Consider the following 18,638-nt stretch of genomic DNA (forward strand, 5'->3'; position numbering starts at 1 on the left):
TAAATATTATCTTTGGTTTTATAATGGACAACTTACAGAAGTGCCTTTATATAGAATATAATCATATGGGGCAAATATGTTTTTCTATATCAGGGCTCAGGGTGTTTGCTTGGTGAATTTAGAGCATCTATTCATGAGAAATATATATTATTCTACTTAATCTTGCATTGATGGTGCATTACAGCCTACATTTTACTCCAGAGCTGCAATCTTAATTCTGAAGGCTTCAGAGATGAAATATTCAGCATCCCATGCTTGTTCAGGGTCTGCACAGAGCTTGCTCTGGGTGAGCGCAGCTCTGGAGTATAATACAGGATACGTAATGTAATGTATATACACAGTGACTGTACCAGCAGAATAGTGAGCGCAGCTCTGGATTATAATACAGGATGTAACTCAGGATCAGTTCAGGATAAGTAATGTATGTACACCAATGGTGAACCTAACCTCTCTGCTGCCTGAGGTGGACGATCAAAAGAGACCCCAAACCCCCCTCCGCTTTGGACCACCATGACCACTTCTTCCAGCTGTGACTTGACTCTAAGATTGAAACACAGACATCTTTGACTCCTCACTTCTCCACGCACCCAACCCCTATATATCCCACAGCGGCCCCTGCAGCCTATATTATGCCCCACAGTGGCACAATAGACTGTGGGGCATAATATAGGTTACAGGGACCACCATGGACCCTTCAAGCTCTATTATGCCCCACATTTGCACACCTATGAACTATTATTATATTCAGGGGTCTTTTCAGTCCCTGAGTATAATAATCGGAGCCCCAGGGGAGATGAGGGAACATAATAAACACAGTATACTCACCTCTCCCGTATCTGATGTTACTCCTATCAGGCTTCGGGCCTATATGGTAATGCCCAGATGTCACGTGGTCTGGGATATTACCATATAGGCCCAAAGCCTGTGGTAGCAGTAACAAGCTGTTACTACTAGCACAGGCTTTGGGCCTGTATGGTACTGCTAGCGCAGGCTTTGGCCTATATGGTAACATCCCAGGCCACGTGACGTCTGGGACATTACTATATAGGCCCAAAGCCTCCTAGGAGTAACATCAGATCCGAGAGAGGCAAGTAACATTGTTTATTATGTTCCCTCACCTCCCCTGGGGCTCTGATTATTATACTCGGGAGGGGGGGGGTTCAGACCCCCTGAGTATAATAATAGCGGTAGTAGAATCGCGGCCTAGCCCGGGCCTATTCACTACCGCCCGCTGCGGCCTATAGTACTAGGAGAAGCAGGGCGGCAGTGAACAGGTCCGGAGAGGTTGGTAAATAGGCCGCTACCTGCTGGGGATACTCTGGCCTGGAGTGTAATATACATTGTACCCCAGGATCAGTACAGAGACTGGAGATTATACTATTCCTTCTTCTGATAGTGAAACATCAACATAAAATAGAAGCTGACCTGCAATGGCCTGGCATGGTCACTGCACAATGGATAGAGCTATCCACTTTGTAATTCTAGCAACTGGCTGCTGTCAAAAGCTGATGGGGTATCAAAAAATGTGTTTTTTAATGGTAGTTATTCATTGTTAGGATCACTTTAATATGGCCGGTCATTGAGCAGAAAGCATACTAGGACAAAGGTATTCATTGAAGGAAATCTGGCCGTAGCTGCTTTCTGGGTTATTCTCTAGGCCTGACTAAGCCCATATTGACACTTTGAGTCACTGATAAATGCTCTGTTCACACTGTCCTCCCATAAATAAACTTTGCACACCTAGCAAACTAAAGATAAGTATCCTATGACTCTTGAGTAGTAATGTTTGTTTAAAGAACTTCAGGAAACTGCTGCATCGGCCATAATCCATATCTACAGCGAGGGCTTGTTTTCGGGTAGTCGTCACTTTGCTGTATGAAATATGGATATATGGCTCATAAATTTAGCCTGGGCCCCCTCGTGATGGCTTGAGTGTGATCGATGTTACTAAAAATGTGCCGCGTAGTAATGAGGAGACAAGTAAAGTGCACAAAGTCCCCAGATGCCTTGGAGTGTATGAGAGATCTATTGAGATTTAACTACAGACAGTTGGCTCTTATGTAAGATCTGTTTTCTTAAAAGGAACTTTTTGTTTTCATCAGCGCAAAAAGAGTAAGCTTCGGCTCTCCAGAGGTAGACAAGGAGATTGTGAAGAATGGGACCGCATCACCTTTGAAGGTAAGTGATGTCTGTTTATAGATTGTACTGAAATTCACTTTTTCAAACAGAATTTTTTGGAATTTTGATATATTTGTATTTTTGCATTGGTGTTTATATTTATGTAGTATAGTTGTGTTGGTTTGCTATGTGGACAACATCTAATTCACTCAATACTTAAACCACTAAAAAGGTATAGGTGACCAAAGCTAAAATTTATGGGGTTCAGTGAGACCCCATTACTGTTCTAGTGGAGGGAATACGGACCAAAGCTAAAATTTATGGGGTTCAATGGGACCCCATTACTGTTCTAGTGGTGGGAATATGTACCAAAGCTAAAGTTTCTGGGGTTCAATGAGACCCCATTACTGTTCTAGTGGTGGGAATACAGACCAAAGCTAAAGTTTCTGGGGTTCAATGAGAATCCATTACTATCCTAGTGGTGAGAGTAGTGGTGACCAAATCAGAAATGTATGGCGTTTAGGAAGACTCATTACTGTTCTAGTGTTGGGAGTGAGGATGACCAAAGTTAGAATATATTGTGCTGAGCAGAACCCATTACTGTCCTACTGGTAGGCGCAAATATTACAGGGTTCAACTAGGCCCCATTACCATTCTAGCATGTAAAAGCTAACTAAGCAGGGATACATGGGGTTCAGCAAGACTCCATTACTATTGGTGGGAGAAAGTATATACAAAAGTAGGTTGACATGTAGTAAGGCCCTATTAATGCTCTTATGGTAGGAGTAAGGGTGAACAAAGCTAAAAATCTATAAGACACCATTACTGTTTTGGGGCTGAACAAACTTTAAAATGTTTGGGGTTTAGCAAGACCCCATTACTGTTCCAGTAGTAGGAGAAAGGGTGACCAAAACTAGATTATGTTTAGTAAGACTCCATTACTTGTCTTGTGGTAGGTGTGAACAAAGCTTAAAATGTACAGGGTTTAGCAAGACCCCTTTACTGTTCTAGATTTGGGATGACCATTTACTAGTCTATTGGTGGAAATAAAGAGGAACACTGGATGGAGTGAAGCAACACTTATTTACTGGACTGAAGTTAGAATGTGTAGGAACTCTGTTTAGGGTGAACAATATTTTGTCCTTGCTGTTAGTAAGAGGAGACTTGATGTCTCACATTGCCAAATAATCTTCAGGGTAAAGCAATAGCATTAGAGTTGTTTCCTTGAAGATCCTGTTATTACCTTAGCAAAACAAACCTTTCACGTGATGTTTGCACAGCGTACAGAAGCTTAATAAAAAAAAAATAGACCTCTTTACGTTGGCAAAGGGAACCTATCCCAAACAAGATGACAATCTCTTGTATATAGTTAGAGGATGGAAGCTTTAAGTGGTCAGGGATCTAGGCCTTAAGTTTGGGAGATCCCAGTCTGAAGATTCTTCACTAGGGATTTCATTGTTGTATCAAGTAATGGACAAAGTTGAGAATCTGTATGTGTGTGTTTTCAGCAACGAAGAAATCCATTCAACTCAAAAGATTCAGTAGATGACATCGACCTCGACATTGAGATGCCGAACCCGAGTCCTGAATCTGACCAAGTGAATGGGAAAGAAGGAAAGAAAGGTGGTAAGTTAACTTTTACTTTTCCATTTTGGGTGTTGTATTAGTTATGTTTAGTATCGGTCACCCGCTTGGCACTTCTACTAACCAGGGAGACTATAATGTTGCCTATTGTAAATAATGGATGACCTGCTATTCTTATGAGACCGGCTTAATCCGACCATAAATATGCAATTAAAGGGGCACTCCAGGCAACATTGATACTGTATAATAGTGCAGGGGTGGAGCATGACACCAGGATTTTCTTTATTGGTTCTGTGGCACGCACCGCCCCTCCGACATGGAGTGCTCCTTTAACCATTGTCCAGTAGGCAACTATTCGTCCATAGAAATAGAAGAAAGTGAATTGAAATTTCTATTCAATTTGCTAAATACAGTAAATATTGCGTTGGGTATAAAATTAAAAAATTCAGTTTATTGCAATGGTTGATTTTATTTTTAAGTCTTTTCTATATTTGATCCTAAATGTAACTTCTCCAAATATCGGAATGTCTAAAATCTTTTAGAACTGGTGAAACTGGTTTGGATGTGTAAATACAAAGTGTCGCCATGAATCGTGTAACATTTAATACTGTGTGATCGCCCGAATAATTTCCTGCACTTAATTACGTAATGATTTGTAGGATTATAATCCTGAAAGAACGTTCATTGTATTTTGTGACTTGACACAATCTTATAATAAGGATCTGGAATCGGATGTAAATATAGAAGTTTTCCATAATTGGTAGAAAGGTTCTGTGCTTTTTTTTTTTTTTTCCAAAATGGCGCCAGTCTTGTCCATGGACTTTCTTTTATAGTAGTTCAGCCCCATTAGTGAAGGGGTCTAAGGTGCAGTATCAAACATAGCCCATGGGCAATAGTGGCGCTCTTTCTAGAGAAATATAGGGGGAGTTATCATGCCTTGTATGCCAGAAAACCAGTGTACAAGTTTTTTTTTTTTTTTTTTCTTATGCCACCTTCCTGAAAGGGGGGCGTCGTAGGGACCGGACTACTGCTTTGGCAGATTTTTGGTTAACAGATTACTGAAATCTATGGTCCACTATGACCTGGAGTGCATATATTTCAGTATAGGCACATCGGAGTGCCTAATGGAGGGTGGGTCTGATATATGAAGAGGACAATGCCAGTCTTCATAAATCTCCCCTATAGGTTCTCTTTGGTATCTGTGTGTGGTCCATGCCATCCAGAGGTACATGTATTTCAATGAATGAAGCCAGGTCTCAAAACAGACAGGAATAGGAACTGTTCTAAGTTTGGCCATGGCCATGCGAAACACTGATCCATGATCATTCATATGGGGGCCATAGAAAAGAATGGACCAGTGTGCCATGCATTAAAAGCGCCCCATTTTCCCGGCACCAGATACCCTGTACACTTGCCCTATGAGTTCCCCTAGACTACTGCCTTCATGTATACTAGATGGAGGCTGGTCCTGCCACAATTGGAGGTTTACGCTGACCTAAAGCTAATGTGTAGGGTTGAGCCATCGGGATCGAAAATTGGATTTTAAAAACGATCCTGAAATCTCAAGATCGGCTCAACCCTACTAATGTGTATAACCAGTTGAAGTACTCTTCAGATGTGCTGCTGTCCATACAAGGCCCTGGGCACATAGGCAAAGACAACCTGGAAAAACCAGACTGTATATTGCCGTATCTCTTCCACTGAATATGGCTCGGAGAAGCGGGCTCCTTGTATTATAGCAATCTATGATGCTAGATGTCCATGTCTCCTTGTGACTCCACTGTCTGATATTGAGGACAATATACAGACTGGGCTTTCCAAGCTGTCTTTGTCCACGTGCATGGGGCCTTGTATGGATGAAGCAGATCTGAAGAGTACTTAAGCATGTTATACACGTCAAGACTGAAACCTCCAATATTGGCAGGCCCAGTCACCCCTCTAATGTACATGGAGGCCTCCTGACTCTCCACCAATGGTGAAGGATGAGACAGTACAATTATAATATACCAGATATTGGGCTCAATGGTATTTTCCTTTGGCTTTCTCCCCTCTGGAACTTCAGGACACATGCATGCTCAATTGGCTTAGGCTTGCATGTGACGAGGCAGGGACTCTTAAGGTCGTAGATCACTTTGATGGAAGGAGTCCTGGTCTGTATTGGGTTTAGGCAGTGAAATCCGTCTAAGGACCAGATTATTTTTGGCCTGTTTTTGGTGATTCTCCTATAAGCCATATAATTGTAATTATAGCTGGTATGGATATGCACAAATGCTTTGCTACTATCTGTGAATTCTGTATTTTCCGCCTGCACTTTGTACATCTTGGCTTTCAATCCTTTTCCGCTTCTTCTTGGATAATTCATCCCTTTACAAATCAATAAAATCTGAACACAATCCTGTCTGAGATCATTTCTGACTTCCTTTTTCCGCTTTCTCCGCTTCACCAATGCATTGCTTTTCAGTTATGCATGCAGTCTATTATTTCATCCTTGCCCCTATTTACATGTTTTTGCAGACCTCATGTCATCCATAAGTAAATACGGTGTGAAATTACCTTACCCGTCGCCTATCGAAGACAGGCAGACTTCTCAGCAGGCTGAAGAAGACCCTTCCCCCAAACACCCTCCAGTGCCAAAGCCTAGAAAACTGGTAATAAATGGACAGTCTCCCGACCAGCCCATCTCATCGCTGCAGAGAGAGGACTCGTTTAACAATGGAAACAAACGGAAAGGAATCCTCAAGCGTAGGTCAAGTTCCAGCTCGACTGATTCGGAAAGCATAAGAATTCCAAGAATTCCTCAAACTGTCGAACCAACCAAATTGGTTGTGCCGGCTTCGCCTATTCTGGAAGCCGAGCAGACTAATTTCATTGATGGCCAAGTGACCTCATCGGAAAACTCGCCAGATAGGCAAAAACAAGTGAGATTCTCTGAGAAAGTTCAACAGAAGCCACCGACACCGAATCCAGATTCCTATAACATTCGAGAAGTTGGTGAATTCAGGATCCTCGAAACTGGTTCCTCTCAAAACGAACCGGATTATGGGTTTGTGGATCAGCCGCATTACGAAGAGCCCAAACCAACCCAATTCTCTTACTCACCTGAGGTCCTTGGCCATAGATTACTTGAAGAAAACCCAAGTGTTCAGATGCCTTCAAGTTCATCTCCGATCTTGGATGTAGAGAAGGAACTGGAAGACCCAAGACAAAGTATAAACGATAACAGAGCCTATGAAGCTGTAGATGAAGGCTACCCCGACGTAGGCATTGATTCTGCTGGTAAGGGCCTCATATGGAATGATATGCATCACAAATCAGATATGTAACACTTGTGCATGAATACATTCGACTGAATGTATTCCAAGATTTCACTGCCGCTACATCTAACCCTGGCAACAACTGTACTGAGATGCCAATCTGCTTTAACCCTGCCTAATTGCAATAATAGTAGCCCTAATAATTTATCATTACCATTATTATTAATGATGGATTTGTCTGCAGGAATTTACTACATTTTCCATAATAATGTATATGTAATAATCTTTGTTAAATTATGTCTTCATTTCTATGAGCCTATTCACACAATTGACTTCTCTGCTGTATACAGGGATGTCCTCGTGTATCGCACGTGCCGTGCTTTCATTAAATGAATAGGAGCCACGGAAACATGGGCCACAAAATAAGACAGATCTGATGCGGCCTGGACTGTCGGCCTGCACACGGTCCGTGAAAATCACGGTTGTGTATGGGCCCATAGAAAAGAATGAATCGGTGTGCTACATGTGAAATACATAGATGGCCCACTGACCCACACCACGGTCATCTGCAAGTGGCCTTAGACTGTATATAACTAGGGTTGAGCGATCAAGATCGGATCCCGATCGGCGATCAAGCAAATTTCATGTTCGGCTGGAAAATGATCGGAAATCGGATTTTGAAATCTCAAGATTGGCTCAACCCTAAAAGTGACTTTTCCCATAGAGAAGCATTGACTAGGGTTGAGCGATCGGGAAAGATCGGATCGCGATCGAGCAAATTTCACGATCGTGATCGGCTGGAAAATGATTGTAAATCGGATTTTAAAATCGATCCTGAAATCTCAAGATCGGCTCAACCCTATATATATAACCATTTTATGGATTGAAACTTGTGGTCTATGTTTTACCGATTGACTGATCATTCCAATGAAGAGGTCATGTTAGGCCCCCAGTGGTTACACCTGCCCCGTTACACTTCAATTAGATCATGCTAAGCCTCTGTTCACATTTGTGTTGTAGCTTAATCTTCATATGACAGTCTGCTAGATCCTCCAAACCAAGGCCTTGGTCAAACGCCATTTAGGCTGGCCATACACTTTAGACGACCATCCAATTGGTGATGGGATTGTTTATAAGAACAAACTCGCTCCTGACATTAAAGGGTCAACTGCCCGATCAGGGGGAAGATTAGTTGTTAAAGACCAAAAAAAAAAAAAAAACCCTGTCAGTCAGAGCTTGGCATGATCCATGACTTTTGGTTGATCATCAACCAAACACTGGTATGCCGGGCAAAAACAAGCAGCGTGGCCAATCATTAAAGCAGTCGGCCAGCCAGAAATAGTTTATTCTGAGCATGGTTGGCTTAACAGTGTTGTCCATTAGGGCTGTGTTGCGGTCCCTGTTGTTTGGAGGAGAAGAATAATGCTGCATATTGTGTTATATCATCAAATCTGACGGAACTGTGTGAACAGAGCTCAATCACTGCTGAATCATTGTAAGGGTAAGTTCACACGTAGTTTTTTGGTCAGGGTTTTGAGGCCGTATTCGCCTCAAAACCTTGACCAAAAAGATGGTTCCCATTGAAATCAATGGGAGCCACTCAGGAGCCGTTTCTTCCGGCTTCCGGAAAAAAGAAGCGACATGGTCATTCTTTAGGCCGAGTCGCTTCGCAATTCGGCCTGAAGAATCTCCTTCCTCCGGACTAGGCCCATTCATTAGGCTTAATCCAGAGCGGAGCACGCGGCTGGATACCAGTGCAGTGCATCGGCTTTCAGTAGTGGCGACCCGGATTTTGGATCGGCTCCGATCCAAAAAAAAAACTGTGTGATCTTACCCTAATACATTTGTGAACTTGATGCTTTTCTTAGTCACCATTGAACGTGACTTGCATCTGATGTAGAGTAACTTTGCAAATATTTTAGCATTCTCATCTTCTAAGTTTCTTTTTTTTTTCCAAATATTGCATCATATGGTATAGCCCAGAGCTGTAGACACAGGTCAGATCTTAAAGTATCACCTAGAGGAACGAGTGACAGATAATTTATTAGACGTTCAGCTATGTACACATACCTCCCAACTTTTGAAGAGCCGAAAGAGGGACAAAATATGTGGTGTGTGCGCACCGTGGCAAACTTAGTTCTGCCCACTTTTGTTGACTCCGCCCAGTCTCATTCATTTTTCATGTGCCCCCACACAGTATAATCTTCCTACAGTCACCTGTAAATCATATCCCCCACTCCATCTCTCCCAGCTTCATATAACCCCTTTATCTGCCCCCAGATTCATGTCTCCCCCTTTCATCTGCCCCAGTGTCATACCGTTCTCCCCCCTTCATCTGCCCCAGTGTCATGCCGTTTTCCCTCCTTCATCTGCCCGTGTCATGCCGTTCTCCCCCCCCACCTTCATCTGCCCGTGTCATGCCGTTCTTCCCCCCCTTCATCTGCCCCAATGTCATGCCATTTCTCCCCCCCTTCATTTGCCCCAGTGTCATGCCGTTCTCGCTCACCCCATATACCCCAAGTTTCATAGGCCCCCTACATTACGTACCCCTCAGTGTTTAACACAAACAAACACTTATACAGTACTCGCCTTCCAACGCTCCCCCGCCACTCTCACTCCACTCACATAGCTGTAGGCCTGATGTGACGTCATCACATCGCGCCTACACACACCGAAGCAGGAGCGCCGCAGCGGTAAGGCAAAAGCTGAGCTGTGACAGCTCCTGCTTTACTCGCTTATATGTTCAACTCATTGGCGTCGTTGAAATCGGGACATGCCGACTGGGACTGCGGGACAGGACACCAAATTTGTGAATGTCCCGCGGAAATCGGGATGGTTGGGAGGTATGTGTACATGATCAGTGAGAAAATTTGGGCTGATTCTGATCAGCTTCCCGCATGCCCCCTTTTTGGGGAATTGGTGAATGTGGAGAAGAAATCAAGGTCACAATTTTAATTTTTTTTTTTTTCAGAAACCTGGCCTTAATAAATCTGCCCCACTGTATACATATTCATGCTGCTAATATGATGTTAAAGGTTGTGGCCTAAGTTTAAAATTAATTCGATATCCACAGAACAGGCGATAACTGTGATCAGTGAGGGCCCGATTGCCAGGACCCACACTGACTCCTACCTGAATTTAGTGACCAGGCCCATAATCTGCTCCTCCATTCATTCTCTATTGAACTGATGTATAAGATCAAGCGTCAATAGCCAATTTTAGTAGTCCTATCGCTAATAACCTTTAACCCCATGTACGTGACCGTGGGGGCGGAGTTTGAAGTGGAATGCCGTCGGATGACACTTGGAGTGACACCAAAGTACATTGCGTTATGCATTGACGTCTATAGGGGCTTCCGACTCATTCTGTTCTGGTGACGCGGAGCAGGAAAGGATCTGCTCTGTGGTGTTGGAACGGATCGGAATCCACCTTAAATGTGAATGCACATGGACAACTATCATGCTATACTGTTCACGTGGTGTGGACCAAGTATCATGGGTCAGTCGTGTGACTCTAGTCTAAAGAGTTACCTTGATATTTCCCGTTCCTTTTGAAGACCCTTGGCTTTGGCTCAAAAAAACCCCAAACTGCACAAAATATACAAGCGTATCTGTACTGTTTGGCCTCATCTTAGAAGAAGAGGAGTGGATCTCTGGATGGTATGGGGTGACTAAACTTTTTGAATTTAGAGATTACATTTTTTTTTATACCTAAGTGATGTACCTTTACCTTTCTGGATATCTGTATTCTGAACTCTTGGATATTGCTATTGACTATTCTGACCTCTAATAAAGCATTAATATCTTCCTGGTTAAAGGGGGTGTCTAACATATATAAAAATCCTATTTTCAAAAACCTTGTTGGACAATACTAACCTGAAACGGGGGGAGGGCTCACATGAGTAGCTACTATGAACAACAAAATACCAAATGGTTCCTTAGATTTATAAACCATTGCCTTATATCTTGTAGGTCCAGAACCTTTATACGCTGAAGTGAAGAAGTCTCCAAAATCTACCTCTTTGGATCAAGAAAAAGGTAAACTAATCTACTGTTATTATATCCAACCCTAATGATCCTAGTTTCTATGGAACAACCCTTTAAAATGGACCTCCAATCCTAAAGCAACCTTTCGTCCATGAATAGTACAGGGGACTAGAAGAAACTTTATGCATCTTATTAAAGAAATTTGTTTCCTCCTTCACTTATCAGGCTGAGTTACTTTTAACATAGAAGTCTATGGAGAGGGGAGTGGGAGGAGAATGTTGGAAGAGATGCACAAATAAATCCAGTTGCTACTTTGTGAGTACAGGACACTGCTGTATCTTCAAGACAAGACTCAGTAATTGATCTCCTCCTTCATTCTGTAGAATGACCATCTGCCAGCAGCTACCTCCCCCTCCCCTCTCCATAGACTTCTGTGGGTTCTATACCAATAATCTGTCTAAGGTTAAGGAGGTGAAGAGCAGCCTAATAAGTGGAGAAGGAAACAGATTACTTTAATAAGATATATTACAAAGCTTCTTATATTCATTATGTACTATTCATTTATGAAAAGTGGTTTTATACATGGAGGTGCACTTTAAGTGTGTAGGGCTCTAGGGGATAGAGCTTCTTATTTCGGATATCCAGCTGAGGTGTGATGCTTTACAGGCCATGCTTGATGGGGGAGGGGGGTAAAGTAGCGCCACCTATAGGTAACCATCCTGTCAAGTCAATGTCCGACCCATAAAAAAGCCTTAGCAATATTAGATTGTTTTATTGGCGAATATCCTTAGTCCTATCTCGAGGCCTCTCTTAGGTCCAGTGTTGACTACTAGGGTAGAAGGAATTGGTACTAAGGAGGCCGTTTTTCTACCGATTGGGTAAGACCTAATTTGTATAATGTGTTTGCACCATTGTTTTATGTTACATGAACCCAGTCGGTAGCGAAACTATATGGTGTATACCTCAATTATTTAAAGGGCCGATGTCCCCCATTTGGTTATATTTTCCTTGGCGAACCAGAAAAATGACACTTGTAACCTCTCAAAGTACGGCAATCCCTTCTTTACTAGGGTTGAGCGATCGGGATCGGGAAAGATCAGATCCCGATCGGCGATCGGGATCGGCTGGAAAATGATGGGAAATCGGATTTTAAAATTGTTTCTGAAATCTCAAGATCGGCTCAACCCTACTCTTTACTTATTTGCCTATCCTGAAGAAGGAGCGTCTGTGCCTTGAAAATTCCCAAATGTTGTTCGTCTGGTTTGCCAATAAAGTTGTCATAACTACAATATTTTTGCCTTTTTTTGACACATTATCTAACATTGCATGACTTGTTTCTAGCTAACACGATACTACACTAATTTTTTTTTCCATACTTCATATTCTCAAATAAATTATCCGGTGACTTACTAACAAAAACGATGTATGTAAGATATGTAGATATGGTTATGGTATCAAATGTATTATAATAGTCTGATCAGGATCTCCTGTATTCTATAACATTTTGATGGTCTCCGATCCAACTGCTTTGCTTGGGAACGCGTCGGACTGGTGGTATTTTGGGATTGTCTGAATGTTGCTGGGTGAATTTCTGTTTTGCATGTTTTTAGTTGTCTTTGTTTGCAAAACTAACTTTACGTTCACATTAGATTGTGCGTCTTCTGTGTGTTGCTCTAATATATTAACCTCTGGAAATACAGTTAATGTTAATTTTCCCACAGACCTCGAAACGGAGAATGCTCTGACGGAGCCAAGACTCCTTGCCCAAAGAGGGAAGACTGGAAATTCTTACCAAAGTGACAAACTACTGGAATTTGGAAAGAGTCATGGTGGAGCTGGTAAAATAAACTATGGATCCCATTATACCTATGACCAACCGGAGAGTGTCTATCTGTCGACCAATGAAGATCTCACGGATCCTGAAAGGGCTGAGGATAGGCAGTCTTCTAATCAAGACACTGTAGATGAGCCTAAGACTGAAGACAGTGATTATTACCCAAAATGGAGACGCCCATCTTCTTTTGAGGTTGAAGATTTATTGGCAGAGCAAGAACAGGCCAATGTTAATTTCAGAGACGATGCAGACACTCTTGTTAAGCCATATCCAGAAAATGGGACCAATTCCAAGTATTTTCCTGGAGAATACAAAACGGATACGAAATATAAATCCATTTACTTTAACAATACACCTGAAGCTGAAGGTCGACTAGTAGCACCTTCATCCAATTTTCCAATTGCTCAAAATACCACTAGACCAGTGAGTGGAGATTTCCAAACGCAGGAAGCATTTTTACGTGACAGAGATAGGAGAGACTTGCCAAAGTCTTCCAACTTTAAAGTAATGTCCTTGAAAGACAGAATTCATGATATGCCAAGAGAACAGATGTCCAACCCATCCCAGTTTCAGAGCTTAAGGCATTTCTGGAATGTAGAAGACAAAAATCAGTCTAAGGGAGATACATCACCAGATAGAATCCTCACAGATGTCTCCAAGAGAAACAAGTCCACCCGAGCCAACCTTAAACATAGGAATTCTAAAGAGATCACTTCAGATGAATTTAGTCTACCCAGTTCATTTGACAGTCTATCGGAGGAGGAACAGACTTCTCAGAAAGTAGCTTCTTGGCTAGCACAAACTCCTGAGGTTTATGGAGCTGAGCAAGTAGATGCGAAAGAAGAACAAGCCCAACCTCCTGAAGTAATTATGGAGAACATTGATAGAAAACTCCCATCTGAGGCTTTTTCAAGTGCACTTCAAAAACCAACACCAGAAGCTCCCAAGAATGTAAAAATGGAGCACCTGAAGAGGGAAGACATTGAGATTTCTCCTGTTAAGGAACCTGGCTTGGTCGACCGGAAGAAAAGTACGACTACAATTTTAGTTAATCCGGCAGAAAAGACTCCACCGGCCACAGGGTTTTATGCACGCGTTGTACAAATTAGTAGCACACAGTCCCCTGCAAAAGAATCTAAGGTTTTTGTTGATCCAACTTCTAAGCAGCTTCCAGGAGAAGAAGTTGATGAAAGTGTAGAAAGAACTGTTGCTCCAGCAAAAAACGCAAATGAATTCAAAATTGGTTTTCAAAAACTGATCGAAGAATATGAATCCACCAAATTCGATGAACCACAAGTGGAACGGCCACAATTGCCAAGTGAGAAGCAACAACTGATCGAGACAAATGAGACTGTAGAGAAATCTTCTGTTCCCAAAGGGAGTGACCATCAAGAATTTATTTCGGCACTGAAAAAGTTGGAAACCGAAGCCTCCACACCACGTACCCTCGAAGATCAAGGTAAGCAACTCAAAACAGTATCAACGCTAAACACAGTGAGTCCTGTGAAATCTTCATCTTTTAAAATTGGTTTTGAGCATCTCATGCCAACGGAGGAGGATACAATTGAGTCTCCTGAGAAGTTCAGTGTAACAAACACATTTCAGTCATTGCCACCTGATTCTAAAGATACAAGTAGCGTTGTCGAAGTGGTGGAGAAAACCACTGTGCCAAGTAGAAAAGAAGAATCTGATTTCAAAGATGCACTTGGGAAACTAGAGCACGAAGCAGCTAGGGATGATCCTAGTGAAGAAGTAGAGGATACCTACGAAAAGCCAAAAATGGCTCCAACTTTGCAAAGCACGAAGATCATTTCGACTGTGCAAAAGGCTAAAATTCCAACTTACGATGCACAGGACATGCCCTCCCCATCTGACTCTGTGGAAAAGATGTCCTATTTGGAAGATCCACATCCAAACATAACCATAAAGTCTACAGAAAAGGTTGAGGACACTCAAGTGGAAGAACCACCCATAGAAAAGACAGTCATAGATACTAAAGAGAGCCTTGCTGACTATAAGGACCAGTTAATGCGTCTGGAAGAAGAAGCAGCAGTTTCCAACCAACTGCCGGTGGAAGAAGAACCCGTAGAAAAGACTGTTATTGATAGTGAACAGAGCAGTACTGACTATAGGGACCAGTTAATGCGTCTGGAAGAAGAAGCAGCAGCAGCTTCGGATCAGCTGCCAGTGGAAGAAGAACCCGTAGAAAAGACTGTTATTGATAGTGAACAGAGTAGAGCGGACTATAGGGACCAGTTAATGCGTTTGGAAGACGAAGCTGCAGTTTCGACCCAGCTTCCGGTGGAAGAACCACCTGTAGAAAAGACAGTTATTGATAATGAACAGAGCAGTGCTGACTATCGGAACCAGTTAATGCGTCTGGAAGAAGAAGCAGCAGCTTCGGATCAGCTGGCAGTGGAAGAAGAACCCATAGAAAAGACTGTTATGGATACCCGAGAGAGCAGTGCTGACTATTGGAACCGGATAACACGTCTAGAAAAAGAAGCAACGTCTTCGATACCTAAAGAACCAGAAGATGAATCTGTTGACGACACACTCAACGTTTCACAGGCTCCAACAAAGCAAGTACTTATTTCAAGGAAAGTGTTTTCAAGCAATGAATCAATGCCAACTGAGCTGCCTTCTTCAGGAGGTATGCCAAAGGACCTCAGTCAACCACAACCCTATGCCTACAAAGAGCTGGCAAATAATCCTCAATCTCCATCTGATCAATCTGGCTCCGGAAGCGCAGGATATGTGCTATGTGAGATTTTTACTATTCTCTATTATCATTACTTTTCTTCATGCTTAAAGGGGTTCTCCACTGAAAACTTTTTAGCAAATGTGATACGTGCTTCTACTAAAGGGGCGGTCTTCCGTTCTTTTGAATGGCCATATGTAATGCTATATTTTTCATATAGTACCTGTTGCTTGGGCGTGTACCGCTGACCGCAACTTTCCCGGCTTAAATCTGTGGTTTGCCAGGGTTGTGGCAGAGTTGGTTATTGGTGGCCACCATATTGGGTACCCATTTACAAGTGGGCAATGCAGATATGTACTTGAGTTGCACAGCCTATACAATGGACACCCCAGCACAGCATTGTCTTCCCTGATGGTTATCAGGAACTTTGACTACCATCTAATCTAATTTGATGTCACTGACAAAAAAAAATTGTAACTCCATGGTGGTTTATAAACTAACCTACAGTATTTATCAACATATTTAAGGGCAAAGAAGTTTTTTTTTTGGTGGAGAACCCCTTTATGTCTAAAAAGATTTAAAGTCTTTTGGTTTTTTTTTTTAATGAAAAGTAGGAAATGAAGACTTTGCTTCAGACTGGTATAAGGGAATTGTAGAGACCCATTGGGGGGAATTTACTATTCTCTCTACACCAGAAAACTGGCGTACATGGGAATAGCTGTGGTGGGCGCTTTACGTCTTTCTGCAGCCCACTTGCTGCATTTAAAGAAAGAGGGGACAGGCAGAAACCAAAGTCAGCCAAGGTGGGGACACATCAGACCATCAAATTTTAAAGGGATCCCATCATTGAATGCCTTTTTTTTTTTTTCTTTTGTCCCTAACATGTAAGAATAGCCTTAAGAAAGACTATTCCTCTCCTACCTTTAGATGTCTTCTCCGGGCCGCCTTTCGGTATATAATCCGGTTTTCGTCGGTATGCAAATGAGTTCTCTCGCAGCACTGGGGGCGTCCTCAATGCTGCAAGAGAAATCTCCAGCGCCGCCTCCATAGTCTTCAGGAACGGCCTCTCCCTGTATCTTCTTCCGGTGGTGGCTTCAAACCTCTAGGCCTCGGGCCTAGGGCAAAGCCGACTACGCATGCCCGCCAGCCACAAGAAAATGGACGCTTACACAGTATTGTAAGCAGCCATCTTCTTGTGGCCGGCAGGCATGCACAATCGACTTTGTCCTAGGCCTAGAAGTCTGAAGCTATTCGCGGAGGAAGACTCATAAAGAGGACATTCCAGAAGAAGATGGATGCGGCGCTGGAGAGTTCCAGTGCTGTTTGAGGGCTGGGGCCCGCCCTCAGTGCTGCGAGAGAACTCATTTGCTTACTGGCGAAAACCGGATTACATACCAAACAGCGGTGCGGAGAAGACATCTAAAAGTAGGAGAGGAATCACCTTTCTTAAGGCTATTCCTACGTGTTAGGGACAAAAAAAATTTACTTTTAATGATAGGATCCCTTTAAGTTATTCTTGAAATCTGCACCAGTTCTTGACTGATGTAGATTTCAGTTCTGAATTTTAGCGGCCGGACCAAGTGCGGTTAGCCCAAGTAGTGCGGATGATTTAAGACTATCCTACAGAACCCCAGTCTAAATAAATCCCCTGACTGTTTCAGTTCAAAAGAATTAAAGGAACAGTCTAAGTAAAACTGATACCCGGTGTTATGTCTAGTGTAAGGCCTGAAGAGGCGAGACATGACCCAGGCATTCTGTCTTTAGTCCCCTCAGTCTCTGTGTGATGCTCCACACCCTTAGTCCCTGAACCAGGTATAATACAGAGTTATATTTTATGCCTGGAGGCTTTCTGTAACTATGCGGGTACAGGTGTATCTGCAGTAGATTAGGAAGTTTGCCTTTGGCTGGGTCGATGAACAGTAATCTCATACAGATGTTTGATACTTATTCACACATTGTTCTACTAGAATGTTTTCTATTTGTTATACTGCATTATATATCGTGTTAGCGCCCCCTGGTGTATATAATAGTTTGTGTTTAAATATAAAGGGGACCGATCACCAAGTACAAAACAAATTGACACTTGTTTTCTAAATCTGTCCATCTATTCAAATGATACGGCCCCTGGAAAATTATATGAAAATAGGCTCCTATTCTCCAAGTGGGCGGTAACTTTTTTTAAAAAACAAAAGGCAACTCCCACTTGGAGAATAGAAGCTATTTTACATATAACTTTTTGAGGGCTGTATCTTTTGAATTGGTGGATAGATTTAGAAAGAATCAAATGATAAATTGTTCCTGAGAGGAGGGGCCACACGGTGGCTCAGTGGTTAGCACTGCAGCCTTGCAGCGCTGGAGTCCTGGTGTTCAAATCCCGCCAAGGGCATAAAATCATCTGCAAGGAGTTTGTATGTTCTCCCCGTGTTTGCATGGATTTCCATCCCATATTCCAAAAAAAAAGACATACTGATAGGGAAAAATGTACATTGTGAGCTCTATGTGGGGTTCACAATCTACATTTTTAAAAAAAAAAAAAAAAAAAAAAAAATTGTTCCCGAGAGATGCGGCAGTGAAATGATGTACGGTATTTCGGATTTCGGACTTGATGACCGTTCCCCTTTAAAGGGATCCAATCATTATGATCCCATTTTTTTCTCCCTAACATGTAGGAATAACCATAAGAAAGGCTATTCTTCTTCCAACCTTGAGATGTCTTCTCCGCGCCGCCGTTCTGTAGATATCCCGGTTTTCCTCGTATGCAAATGAGTTCTCTTGGAGCACTGGGGGCGTCCCCAATGCTGCGAGAGAAATCTCCAGCACTGCCTCAATCTTTCCCTGGAATGGCCTTTCCCTGCGTCATCTTCCTTCCTGGGCTTCAAACTTCTAGGCATGCACAGTCTGCTCTTTCATCAGGCCTTGCGAAGAACCGACTGTGCATGCCCGTGACCATTTTCTTGTAGCTGCTTACACAGTAAGCTGGGGTAAGTGGCCACAAGAAAATGGCTGCGCATGCGCAGTTGGCTCTGCCCAAGGCCCGATGGAAGAGCTGAACGCGCATGCTTAGAGGTTTGAAGCCCAGGAAGGAAGAAGACGTGGGGAAAGGCCATTCCAGGCAAAGATGGAGGCAGTGCTGGAGATTTCTCTTGCAACATTGGGGACGC

At 42.8% G+C, this 18,638-nt stretch overlaps 1 protein-coding gene across 9 annotated transcripts in view; it reads left to right on the forward strand.

The window, feature by feature from the left end:
* SYTL2 (synaptotagmin like 2) overlaps positions 1 to 18,638 on the forward strand; it is a 328,908-nt gene that overhangs the window by 286,459 nt on the left and 23,811 nt on the right. For 5 of the 9 annotated variants that reach the window (XM_075266178.1, XM_075266177.1, XM_075266180.1 and 2 more), the window contains exons 5-9: positions 2,103 to 2,178; positions 3,627 to 3,744; positions 6,217 to 6,978; positions 10,928 to 10,993; positions 12,664 to 15,540. In XM_075266178.1, coding sequence (XP_075122279.1) covers positions 2,103 to 2,178; positions 3,627 to 3,744; positions 6,217 to 6,978; positions 10,928 to 10,993; positions 12,664 to 15,540 — 3,899 coding nt within the window. The remainder of the gene's footprint in view (positions 1 to 2,102; positions 2,179 to 3,626; positions 3,745 to 6,216; positions 6,979 to 10,927; positions 10,994 to 12,663; positions 15,541 to 18,638) is intronic. The other 4 variants (XM_075266182.1, XM_075266185.1, XM_075266183.1 and 1 more) reach the window with 3 other exon arrangements.

Source organism: Leptodactylus fuscus, chromosome 2, assembly GCF_031893055.1.
Source record: "Leptodactylus fuscus isolate aLepFus1 chromosome 2, aLepFus1.hap2, whole genome shotgun sequence".
Lineage (NCBI taxonomy): Eukaryota > Metazoa > Chordata > Amphibia > Anura > Leptodactylidae > Leptodactylus > Leptodactylus fuscus.